Source organism: Misgurnus anguillicaudatus, chromosome 10 (assembly GCF_027580225.2).
Source record: "Misgurnus anguillicaudatus chromosome 10, ASM2758022v2, whole genome shotgun sequence".
Lineage (NCBI taxonomy): Eukaryota > Metazoa > Chordata > Actinopteri > Cypriniformes > Cobitidae > Misgurnus > Misgurnus anguillicaudatus.
The window spans coordinates 1218041-1230204 of NC_073346.2; the positions used below are offsets into that span (position 1 = coordinate 1218041).

Sequence of the window (12164 nt, forward strand, 5' to 3'; positions counted from 1 at the left end):
GTCACAAAGTGTTTTAAAGCAGCTTAAAGTTTTAAATAAAAAAAAATCTGAGGACAACAAAATAACAAAGTACAGCAGCTAAGATTAAACCGTACTAGTTAGCAGAGTAACAATGGAGCATATATGTGACGTAATATAATAGTGGGTGAAGAAAAAGAAAAACCCTGTGGGGTCCTAGGAAGAAAAAACCCTAGAGAGAGAAAGACACACATAGCTGATCCTATAAAAATATACTATATATTTAAATACTAGATTTAATACAATCTTATGGAAATTAAATAAAACTATTTTAAATCTAAAAAGGTAAAGGAAGCGGTTGGTTGTCATTGGGCAGACTTAGAATACAAAAAATATTACTCTAAAAATACTAGAAATTAAATACTAGATATTAAAAATACTATTTATTAAATACTATATATTAAAAATACTATATATTAAAGTAATAGTTAATCCAAAAATAAAAACTCTGGTAAACAGTACCAGTCAAAAGTTTCGAAACACCTGGAATAACAGTAAGCTCATTAAAACTGGTATAATACAAATCTAACTATAAGAATAATTTTGTGACTACAAGCATCTAAAATAGGGCTGCAAAACGATTAATTAATCGCAACTAAAAATTTGCAGAATAAATGTTTTTGTTCACAGCATATGTGTGTGTACTGTGTATAATAATTATGTATATATAAGTACACGCACACACATACACACACACACACAAAACTTTATTCTGCATTTGATTAGTCACGATTAATCGTTTTGCAGACCTAATTGAAAATAAATCAGAACTGTTATATTTAATCATTTGAAGTGTAGTCAACCTTTGCAAAATTGTCTGCATTTTAACACTCTTGATATGTCTCACCTTGAGATGAATTTAAACAATACTGAATGCTGCTTTTTCTTTAACAAGAAATGTCTATGTTTGGCACAACAAATGTTTTGTCTACTAGAGCAGATCACGTTTGACTTGACTCAGCTGAATCCAGTTCTTGTCACAATAAATAACAGTATGTAACAACATTAACATTCAATTTTATTTCTAGAATGTTAATCACAATTTTGAGTCCCAGACACCAGAAGAAGTGAGAGAAATGTGTTTTCTGGTCAGACTTACCCATCAGTTTATCCCCATAACTGTGAGATCTCTTCATGTGCAGCTTCATGTTGCTCTTCTGAGTAAAGCTTATTGTGCAGACTTCACATCTGTAGGGTTTCTCGCCCGTGTGCTTGACTCTGTGAACCTGTAGAGCGCTCTTCTGATTGAATGCTTTGTCACACAAAGAACACTTGAAAGGCCGCTCACCTGAAACCAACCAAACGTGCCAATGAACGCGTCTGGCGTACAGATATAGGAGGCATATGACAGAAAGTGTGGGTGCGTGAAGTACCTGTATGTGTGCGAATATGCCTCTCTAACTGACTGGGTTTAGCAAAGGCTTTGTCACAGCTGGGGCATTTCAACATTTTAGGTTTCTGCGAGATCATTTTGGGTGCCTTGTTGTGGACATGATTATGTTCCTGAAAGAGAGGAGACAAAATGTTGCATTTAACAAATTCACATCACTGTGCGTTCAATCTGGACATCCTTTTCATGTGCGTACTTTAAGGTGCTAATGTCATTTGAGCTACAGGAACACCAGGTGTACTCATGCATGTGAGTGAGATACCTTGAGGTGCGTAGCTCGTTTGAAGGCTTTATTGCAGATACTGCAGACGTGGCAGCGGTCCTTCCCGTGCACCTGTTTGCAGTGTCTCCTCAGAGAATTGGCTGTGAGCAGCGTTTCACTGCAGTAATAACACTGATGTTTCTCATGCATTTCTGCATCTCTCTCCTCTGCCTGACTGGCCACCATCTGCAACCACACACACACACAGCAAATTAAATGGTGTATATTTTACAGTAATTACAGTTCAATACTAAAGTGTTTTCGACTAGCCAGGCCGACAAATTCGTCACTAAGCGTCATCGCTAAACGCAAGACTAGCTTTACCTTCGTGCGAGCAAACACGCTGACGTTGTGTGAGCTACGCAGACCGGTGTATGACATCAGTAATGTTACCATGCATGATTCAAAAACAAACAGATAAAGTCCGCGCACCCGCATCACTCACATCACTGAGGCACTATGGTTTAAAAGGATGCCATTTTGGGATTCACTTCGGTAAGACGAAAATACAGTCAGCCAGATGAAAATGTACAGCACCGTCACAAGTTCCCTCATATCATCTCATATTTAAAAACATCAAATGTCAAGAGATACCAGAGAGCCATACGAGCATCAACATTACTTCTCGATTAAGAACAGGTGAGTGGACGACACAACACAGCTAATCGCTAAAATAATAGCAAAAGCTGCTTAATGTTATGAAGCTTGTGTTTTGGCTGGATTTGTTTTAAAGCGCGCTGTTATGGTGCACATACACAATGGGAGTTAAACTTTCTGTCCAGTACATAACTTAGTTTAAGTCTTGCATCTTGTGCAGATATATTATGTACATTGTATAATACATCTATGTTGTTTAAGGCTTAATATTATGTAGAGTGTGTCAGTAAAGAAAGCGCATCAGTTGTGTTTGTTAACCCTTTAGTTTTACTTCATTACGCAGCTTTATTACCTCAGTTAGAGGTTTCTGGTAAAAACATTTAATTCATTAATAATCTAGTATGTGTTCATTTTTCTGTCATAGTTTCTTTAAAATTACGTTTTATTTGAGTGTTTTTAATAAAAATATTTTCATTTTCACAATGACATTTGCCCCCACCCCCAGTTAATCGAGTACTCTTTTTTCAGACCTATGGAATAATCGAAATGAAAAAATGACATAAATGCACATCCCTCATCAACAATACTAAACACTGTTCATGGATCTGTAAGAAGCAATTCATACCTGTGTGTTCAAGTTCAGCGAGACGCCATCCAGCATCTGTGTGTCGGCTAGAGTCAGAGTCACACTGCCGTCACTGGCCACGGCAGCTGATGACATCACCAGATTCTGAGATGATATGACTGGCTGAGATAGGGAGGTGCTGGGTGCCAGTGCGCTGACTGATGGGAGTCAAAGACAGAATTAATCGCCACACAATACTGACAAATAAAACATTTAACAAACTCTTCACAAAACGACAGCATACAGAAGTGAAATGCCAAACTCTGATCTGTGCAATCTCTTAAATCTGTGCATGTGATTGGTTAAAGGGGCATTTTCAGGATCCTGCCAAAGAGTCTTGTTTTATATTTATGTTTTGTCATGATGGCAGGGTTCTGACAGCCTCAGGTTCTATGTGAAGGCTTATGATCTTGTGAATCGGGTCATGTGCCTTCGGTGTCTCGTCTCTTGCCCCCTTGTAATCATTAGTTCATTCCCCTCACCTGTTTTTTACTTGTTATCTTGTTTAGTTTTTTCCTATTTAATCCCCTCTTGTCTTTTGTCTTGTGCTGGGTCATTTTGTATTGTTCATGTGTTTATATCAAAGTCTTGTCAAGTTTAGTGTTTAGTCAGTCTCTTAGTAAAACATTGTTTCATGTGGTTTTGCCCCCACGTGGGCTTTTGTTTTCTGTGTTTTTGTATTAATAAAGTGTCCTTTGTTCACTTCCCCGACATCGTCTGCGCTTGGGTTCTCTCGTCCGTGTCCCTGAAAGGCATGTGTTAAAAACACATCGACAGAGGTGGACAGTAGTGAAGTATTTTAAGTACCTATACTTGATCAGAATGTTTTTATTATTCAAAGAATAATATTGCACTTTTTACTCTATTACATTTCATAAAAACAAGTTGTTGTTTTACAATTAATACCCAAGTACATCAAAAAATAATGTACTTTCCTGCTTTTACTTACTTTTAGAAAGAAAGCAATAGATTTTTAATGTGATTGGGTATTAACTCTTTCCCTGCTAGCGTTTGCCAACATTTTTATCAAGTTTTAATACCTTCTAGAAAATGTTCTTCTATAAATATCAGGGGTGGCACGGTTCATGAAAAAAATCCGAACCATTCGGTTCGCTTGTCTCGGTTCGGAGCGCGTGTGCGTCGCACGGTTCAACGGTTCATTTGGCATGCGCAATGTAACCTCATGCCATGTATGTGACCTCATATAGCGTGTTTCCCTTTCGCGCGAAAGAAGAGGTGACTGGTGTGGAGTTTACTCACCGGTCATTGCTGAGGGATGAGGAAGGAGCTGGTCACTGTTCAGTGTCAGAGTGTTTCTGCCTGGAGTCAGTCTGATGCCAGAGTTCATCTCTGGAGCAGTGGGAGGGCAGTGCAGGGGTAAATGTTCCTGACCTTAAAAAACACAGAGCAAGACAACCAATGAAGCAAGACAGCTTGCAGTAGCATTTGATCATTGTAAACCAATCACGCTTTTACAAGACATGTCTACTACGTAGTATTTACCTCATGGATGTCGTTTTAAATCTTTATGAATTTATTTTTTCTAATGAACACAAAATAATATCTTTTAATTAATGATGATAAGCACAAATGTGATTGTAACCATTGACTTTCATAGTAGAAAAAACAAACAAGATGTATATCTTCATCATTTATCACAATACTTCCATAATATTAGTTTTCCTACTATGGAAGTCAATGGTTACAATCAGCTGTGTGCTAACATCATTTAACAAAATATTTTCTATTTCTAACAATTCATACAGATTTAGAAAAATACGAGAATAAGAAAACGATGACAGAATTTTCATTTTTGAGTGAACTATCCCTTTAAATGGTGCATAATGCTTGAGCAATTCTGGCTAAAACCAAGTTGCTGCTATTTTATTAAAGAATCTTATCTGCAATAACTATTTTTGGCAGATGCTATGTTTACAATGGTACATGTTAAGGTTACAGAAAGAAGATAATTATTCAATTTAAATATGAAAAGAAAAACAAGGAATCATTACTAATTTCAAATATGAATCCAGTTTAATTAGAATACAGGTCCTTTTGCAACATCTATTGATCTATTGCCGTCACAGTGCGATACAAATCCTTTGATGTATAAAAGCTGAAGTGTATCACCTGCTATGGTGAGTGTGATCTCTGGTGTACCACTGGTGGATGTGGATGTAGCTGAACTGGTCTGCGTTAAAGCTTGTGTCAGACTGGAGTTGTTGATGGTAAGCGTGATTTCAGAAGCACTGCTGGCACCACTCACAAGACCTCCAGCGCCGGACACTTGAGAAAGCTCCTGAGAAACTGACAGGAGGCAAAAATAACAATGAGTTGCACACCTGCCTGATGAAATGATAGAAAACACACTTTGCTTTGACGGCTGACATTTACAGTCATCAACACAAAATTAATACAATCTGGTATATGGACAATAGAGGATTTTAAAATAAATATTTGGTCACATCTGACTCAAAAAATTTTTAAGATCATTTTTTGAATTGCCATTTTTTCTCTGACAAACATTTCTTCTATATTGTATTACATTTAGCTACTTATTCCATTTTAAAATTAATGTGATCACTTTGTTGAAGCTGACACCCTATAGGTAATAATCACAATATTATTTGAGAACAATTCTTAAGACATTAAAAAAAATTTGTTTACATATACATCAGTGGCGGCTCGCGACTGCTCTTCCGAGGATGTGCTAATTCAAAATAAGTGTTCGGATTGTCACGTATGTGGTTCCAAAATATGTGTCATGCGTGTGGAGAGATCCTGTGTGCATCACGTGTTTTGTCAAAATAAGTGCCTGCTGCACACGTGTCAAAACCGTTTATGATAAAAGAGACATATATTTTGAAATGATGAACCACACACATGACAAACTACATACATGTTGTGACGAACTTCGCATCGTGCGCTTCAAAAAAAAGAAGTCACCAGCCGCCACTGATATACATGAGCGTAAAAACAATAAAAGAGATTATTTGAATACATAATTATATGTGTATCAGAAAATGTCTCAGTTACAACTGTAACCATGGTTCCCTGAGATAGGGAATGAGACGCTGCGTCATGGAATGACACTTTGAGGAACGAATGCCCACTATGCCATAAGGATTTGTGTCTGTCCTGTTGCAAAGAGTGTCATGCACCTAAGAACCTGATTAGCAGGTAAGGGTGAGAGGTCCAAACTATAATACCTTGTAAAAGTAGGCGTGTAGAGTGCATTGCACACATATTGCACGGAGGCCCCAGATAAAAGGGCCTGAGAAGATGTCATACTCCTAATACAATGTGCACTGACTAGCAGAGGTGAAGGCAATCTGTGCACCTCATAAGCTAGCAAAATAGCCTCCACAATTAATTTACTGATGGCCTTCTTGGAGGTGGGTTGACCCTTGTTAACGTTTCCTTAGGTATATAACATTTCCTTAGGTATATAACACAGACTTGGGTTTGAAATGGCTTTAATACTGCCTGAAGTGAACTCCAGACATTAAGAGAGAAGCAGATGTATAAAAGGTCACCTACAGTGAATTTTTCCCCAAGATTCACAAACTCTGCTTGAAAGAATAAAAACGATGCACTGTCATATTGCAACAGACACAAAAGAGGAGAACTGTGTTTACAATTACTAATGATTACAGATGTGGCCCTTAAAAATGCGCGTCTCTGAGAGCAGAATGCCGCGAGGACTTCCGAAATTCTGCGAGATCCCGCAGAAGGGGGGTTCGGTGGGGGATGCAGGAAATACAAAAACCTGTAGATGGCAGTCGTGTTTCATGTAGGCCATACTGACGACAATTTGTGTGCTTGACTGCTGAGCGTATACTCTATGATATTGAAGTAACATGACACGGATTTTCTGTGTTTAGGAGATACTCTTTGATGCCATACAAATGCAGGCTTTTTTGGCAAACCTTTCGTTGGCGAAGTTTTCTTTGCCAGTTACATAAACAGTGACATATTCTTCATAAAATTTCGACTCAAACGCGCATCATTTGTCTTATTTTTTTCCGTGTACTTACAGTAGAAGAGACGTGATGTATGATAACTGAGTCTTATAACAAAATAACTCGCGAAGACCTTTGAAGAGACCGAGCGCATTTACGCAATATCATTAACTAATTTATCTAATTTTACATTTAGTTCATTTTTGCATCTGAACGTTTAATAGCTTTAACATGGTTGTGTTGCGCTTTTCTGCATTACTGAACAGTAGGAATATAAGTAGAAATATAAGAAAATATAAGTTAAGCGTGTTGTGTGTATTTCCTAATTATAAGCCTTTGGGAAATTGCACCAAATCTAAACGTGCATAAAAACATGAACATGTCATTTAAATAAGCGAAAAATCTTTTTTATGAGCTCAAAATTTTGAATATAATGTGCTATTGCAAAAAATTGAATAAGAAGTGTGCACATCCAAAAATATTATGAGACAGGTGCTCGATCACAAAAACACTAAATCACGAAAAAACAAAGAACGGCACACTGCTACTATAGCTCTCAATATTTATTATTTAAAAGACAACGTTTTGGTCGAAACGTTGTCTTTTAAATAATAAATATTGAGAGCTATAGTAGCAGTGTGCCGTTCTTTGTTTTTTCGTGATTGCAAAAAATTGCCCATCTCTAAAGGAGAATATTCATCTTTAAAGTTGAAGAAACCAAAAAGTATGTACTGATAAGCATTCGTCAAACATAAATAAATAAATATATATATTAGGGATGTGCCCGAAGCCGAATACGTTATTCGCAAGGGCACGGATAATGGCTTTAAAACGAATAACGAATTCATCCGAATAGCAGAAAAAATATTCGGCCAGACATAATCAAGTGTTTACAGCTAAATTATAAAGCCCTTAAAGCACGCATAATATGTGTGTTAAGTGAATGAGTGTAATCTATAAAATTACATGAATGAATGACATTTTCTGCGCGTCCCTTATTTAGAAACTCGAGATGTTTTGGAATTAGTTTTAAAACGCTCCTAATATCAAGCTTCTTTTAATCCAACTGTAAAAAATTACCATTTTAGTTTTTTTGTTTTATTTAATTACACAAGACCAGAAACCCTTGATAAAATGCTGCACTCTGATAATAAAATATTCGTTAATAACTCCGTGTCTCCGTGACTTCGGTCACAGATGATCTTTAAATTACTTCAAGTTAAAGCCAGCTTCATTGTCAATCTAGGTGAATATAAAATAAACAAGTAAATAGATAAAAATATGAAAATGTAACATTTTAAAAGCAAAATGTATACTGAAGATTATTATGACATGAATTGCAATTAACATAAAAAAGTTAGTAAATAACAGCTGAAACATTTGAATTACAACTTTCTAATTACCTTGTTTAAAATAATTTTGCTTGTTTTGAACTAAAACTGACTTTAAATAATAGAGAATACTGTTATTTAAAATTATAAACGAATATCTGATTATTTATTAATTTAGATGAAGATTAATGAGAGAGTTTTTTTTAAACAATTTGTTCTGTTCGCGCAAACGCTGTAGGCTATGGACATATTTAATAATGAGCTTAACAAGTTTTTTGTAATGCTTAATATGCTTTCTTAAATTCTTGCCAAAACAGATTTTTTTACTATTCTGTCTGCAGGTACTTGCGTGTCTGTGCGTTGGTTTCGGATCTGTCAGTCAGTACGAGTCTTGTTGATCTTAATAACTTTTTAACATAAATCAGTCCCGAACTTTATCTCTCTTAATAACTTTTTAAACATCAAGCAAGTTCCGGATTTTAATTTCAAATTCCTGCATGTTTTTAAACCGAAACCAAGATGTCAGACATGACATGCATCTTAGTATTAATCATTTCACTCTCAGAAAACGTATTAGATGTTTAATTAATAGAGTACTTGAAAACATCCCACTCATTTAGACAGAATGGGTCATATATGTAATGTGCTGAAAGACACAATAAACGCTTACAGCGCTCTCACGTTCAAGATAGGCACAAGCTGTATGAGGGTTTGAAAATTAGAAGTTTGTTTTCCATGCCTATTATTAATGAGAATCAAGTTATTTGTCTTTTTGATAAAAAATGTGTAATATTATTTTTAATATTACACATTAAAAATTACACATAATATTTTTACAGTTATTTAAGTTATAATTATAATAAAAGCAAAAATTCATTTAAAATTGTAATACATATTTAATGCTAACTTTACTTACAAATTCAGAAAATATTTTTTACAGTGTATAAATAAAACGACATGAAGGAAGTTCATTACAAAATGTAATGCGTCTAGTAGCAGCTACCACTGACACAGAAAGTCAAGAAATTAAAAACCACCCACCCCCAGGTCTGCCAATTCTTTGCCAACCCCCAATTCTAATCTCCTCTCAGCGAGCGAATCAAAAGAAAACCTTGCAGTTGCTTTGTTTAAACGCAAATCTAGGCCTACTACGCTGTAAGTTATTTTAAATGAATTTCTATAACTAAAATTAAGTGGATATCGGATAACTTAATTTGACATAATCAGTTCACACGCCAAACCAAGCTATTTTTCACGCTGAGAAGTAAAAAATAAGTTTTCCTGCTATACAATAAAGGAGGTGCTGGTATACACAGAGCATTCCTGTCGAGTTTAGCAGTATGGTTTTTAGGTGTGGTCAACTTTACGCAGCGCCGCAAGAGCAGACAAGCAGATGCCATCAGAGTACCGCGAGAAATAAGGCGGAGGAGGTTGGTTTCAATCGCTCTCGCAGTACTCTGATGTCATCCACTCATGTTTGAGTCTGTATCAGATGAAAATACAGATTTTGAGGAACAACTTATTGTTTGGAGATTGTCAATGGACGTTTCTTAGTGGTAAGTTTGTTTTTTCAGTATGGACCAAAACACCAAATGCATAAAATAAAAATGTAGTAATATGGTAATGTATTGGCATGATATGTTTTCTCAAATCAGTTGTGCGAAACTACACAGATATATTTTTTTTAATGAAACATATTCAGTGGTTTCAGACAGTGCCTCGTGGTGGTTCACTTTGCCCCACAGCCACCATTTTGGGAAAACTGCCTAGCTTAGTAATTCAGGCTAATCTTTAGCTAAATCATTCGCCTATCACCAATATTTATGGTATATTTAGACCTGAATAAATCTACTTTGACATAACCACCTGGTATGTATAAATTTTACTTTGATAGGATAGGATTTTTTTGTAAAAAAAATCACTTTAATCATAACTCTTTAATTTGTCCTTCCCCTTAACATAGCCAAATATAAATTATGGTTGCTACCTGTATTTGTGGTCACACGGCTACAAATCTGTATGGTTGCCTAGATAAAGGCTTATTTTGCTCCACTCTCCTGTACTTTGTATTAAGAAACGGCTACAGAAGCCGGAGCGCGAGCTACAAACTACAGAGCGAGTGCGCGGGTGCACAATGGTGAAAGAGCAACACACGATGTAAATAACTAGACCAGTGCTCGCAGTACAGACACTTTATATTTTAGCGTACTGCGTACCTTCACTTCCTTTTGCATGCCACCACTTCTCATGTTGCTGGTACTCTGCTGTAAAGAGTCAAAGGGCGTTTCTTTGTGGCGCTGCGCAGACAGTTCGGCACCGAAGACATCAAAGTACCGCGAGAGCAAGTCGAAATGTTACAAAATGGTCCGACTTTACCTTTGCTCTCGCGGTACTCTGATGTCAAACGCCGACCAGTCAGCGCCCCACCATTTAAAGTCGAACACACAAAGCGTCAAGGCCTGGGCCCGGTTTCCCAAAAGCACTTATGAATGAACGATTACTCCAGAGCATTCGTAGATCTACGATGATTTTCAAGTGCAACTTACGTTACGAAGCTTTTGGGAAACAGCCCGTAATTCTAAGATGATTCGTACGATCGTTTTTACGATCTACTTAGCCTTACGATGCTTTTGGGAAACCCGGCCATGGTCATGACTTGCACATTGTGTGTTGCTTTAGTGTAATATAAAGTGCTCATTTGGTTTGGTGTATTTTGAGTGTGGCAGTCATTCTATTAGCCCCAATCAATCACAAATCATCGCTTCTCCTATTTCTTAGTAGGTGAACTGAATCTAATCTGCTGTCATCTGCAGTTATATTTACAGAGACCAGTTAGATTTTAAGAACTTTTTTTGCCACTTTTAAAACTGTAAAACTAAATAAAAAATATCATATGATATGCCGAATGAGCATATAAACATATGTTTTCTTGTTCGCTCCACGGGTTTAAACGCCGTTTTTTTCCTAAAGAATAATGTTAAAACTTTATTGGTGGTGGTTGAGAATAATTTATATGGCAAAATAATTTTAGCGCAATATAAATGTATCATATTGTTATTCTTAATATAAGAGAATACTCATATATTTTTACAACACTTTTAAATTTAAAACATACATATAAAGATGCTTAGTACAATAGCTTTGCTTCTGACAACAAGTTTCTGTAATAAATCAGTAAATCAATCATAAAATGTTTTGACAGTGCCTAATAAAATGCTTGTCAATTCAAACAAAGCTGAAAGGTGTATAAAACCGCTTGAATTAACAATATCTGAACTGTGCTCTTTTGCATACCTCTACTTTTCTCATGTCTTTCTTTATACCACATTTATCTCTTTAAAATATTGCTACTTTTAGAAATAATTTGTTGGCATTTTTTTGTATACTGCACACTTTATACACTTTATATTTTACCAAACCCTGTTGCTGAAGGAGACGGACCGGAGCTCCGGCAAGGTGTGTTGTGGACCCGAGGAGGCGGAGCTGTGCTCCTGCCCAATTTAACCTATCTTTCTGGTACTTCCACTAACTGAGGTATCCGTCCTCCTTTGCCGTCTGCCTGGTATGATTTTATTGGTCATCTAGGAATAATTTTCACTTTATTTTACCTAATGGGGCGCAGCGCAAACCCGTTGGTCTGTGACATCACACTACCGTGAGATCTATTCAAAAGCATGCTGTAGGCCTGCTGTCTCGCGGTGCTAAGATGTCACATGCCGTCCGATCGGTCTGCGTGGCGCCGCAAGATCGTCAAACGAGCGCTGAGCATTGAGTCAAATAAGACAAGCGTCAGAAAATTACCGAGGTCCGGACGGCCATGCCCTTTGTTTTGCCTCAAAATGCAGACAAATAATGTTTTTAGTAAGGCATGTTTGTTAAAACTAATTTTATATTCTATTTAAACTAAGGCTTAGTCCTGGTTTACGCTTATAAAAAAACGTCCTACAGCTCCTGAGGGGGTGCTCTCTCACTATTCACA

General features: G+C 36.6%; 1 protein-coding gene across 2 annotated transcripts in view; it reads right to left on the reverse strand.

Moving 5' to 3' along the window:
* Positions 1-12164, reverse strand: part of LOC129447983 (zinc finger protein 236) — a 42829-nt gene that overhangs the window by 1664 nt on the left and 29001 nt on the right. For both annotated transcript variants that reach the window (XM_055209983.2, XM_055209984.2), the window contains exons 25-30: positions 5023-5199; positions 4153-4284; positions 2893-3050; positions 1671-1856; positions 1392-1521; positions 1118-1306 (exon numbers count right to left, since the gene is read on the reverse strand). In XM_055209983.2, the coding sequence (XP_055065958.2) occupies positions 1118-1306; positions 1392-1521; positions 1671-1856; positions 2893-3050; positions 4153-4284; positions 5023-5199 (972 nt within the window). The remainder of the gene's footprint in view (positions 1-1117; positions 1307-1391; positions 1522-1670; positions 1857-2892; positions 3051-4152; positions 4285-5022; positions 5200-12164) is intronic.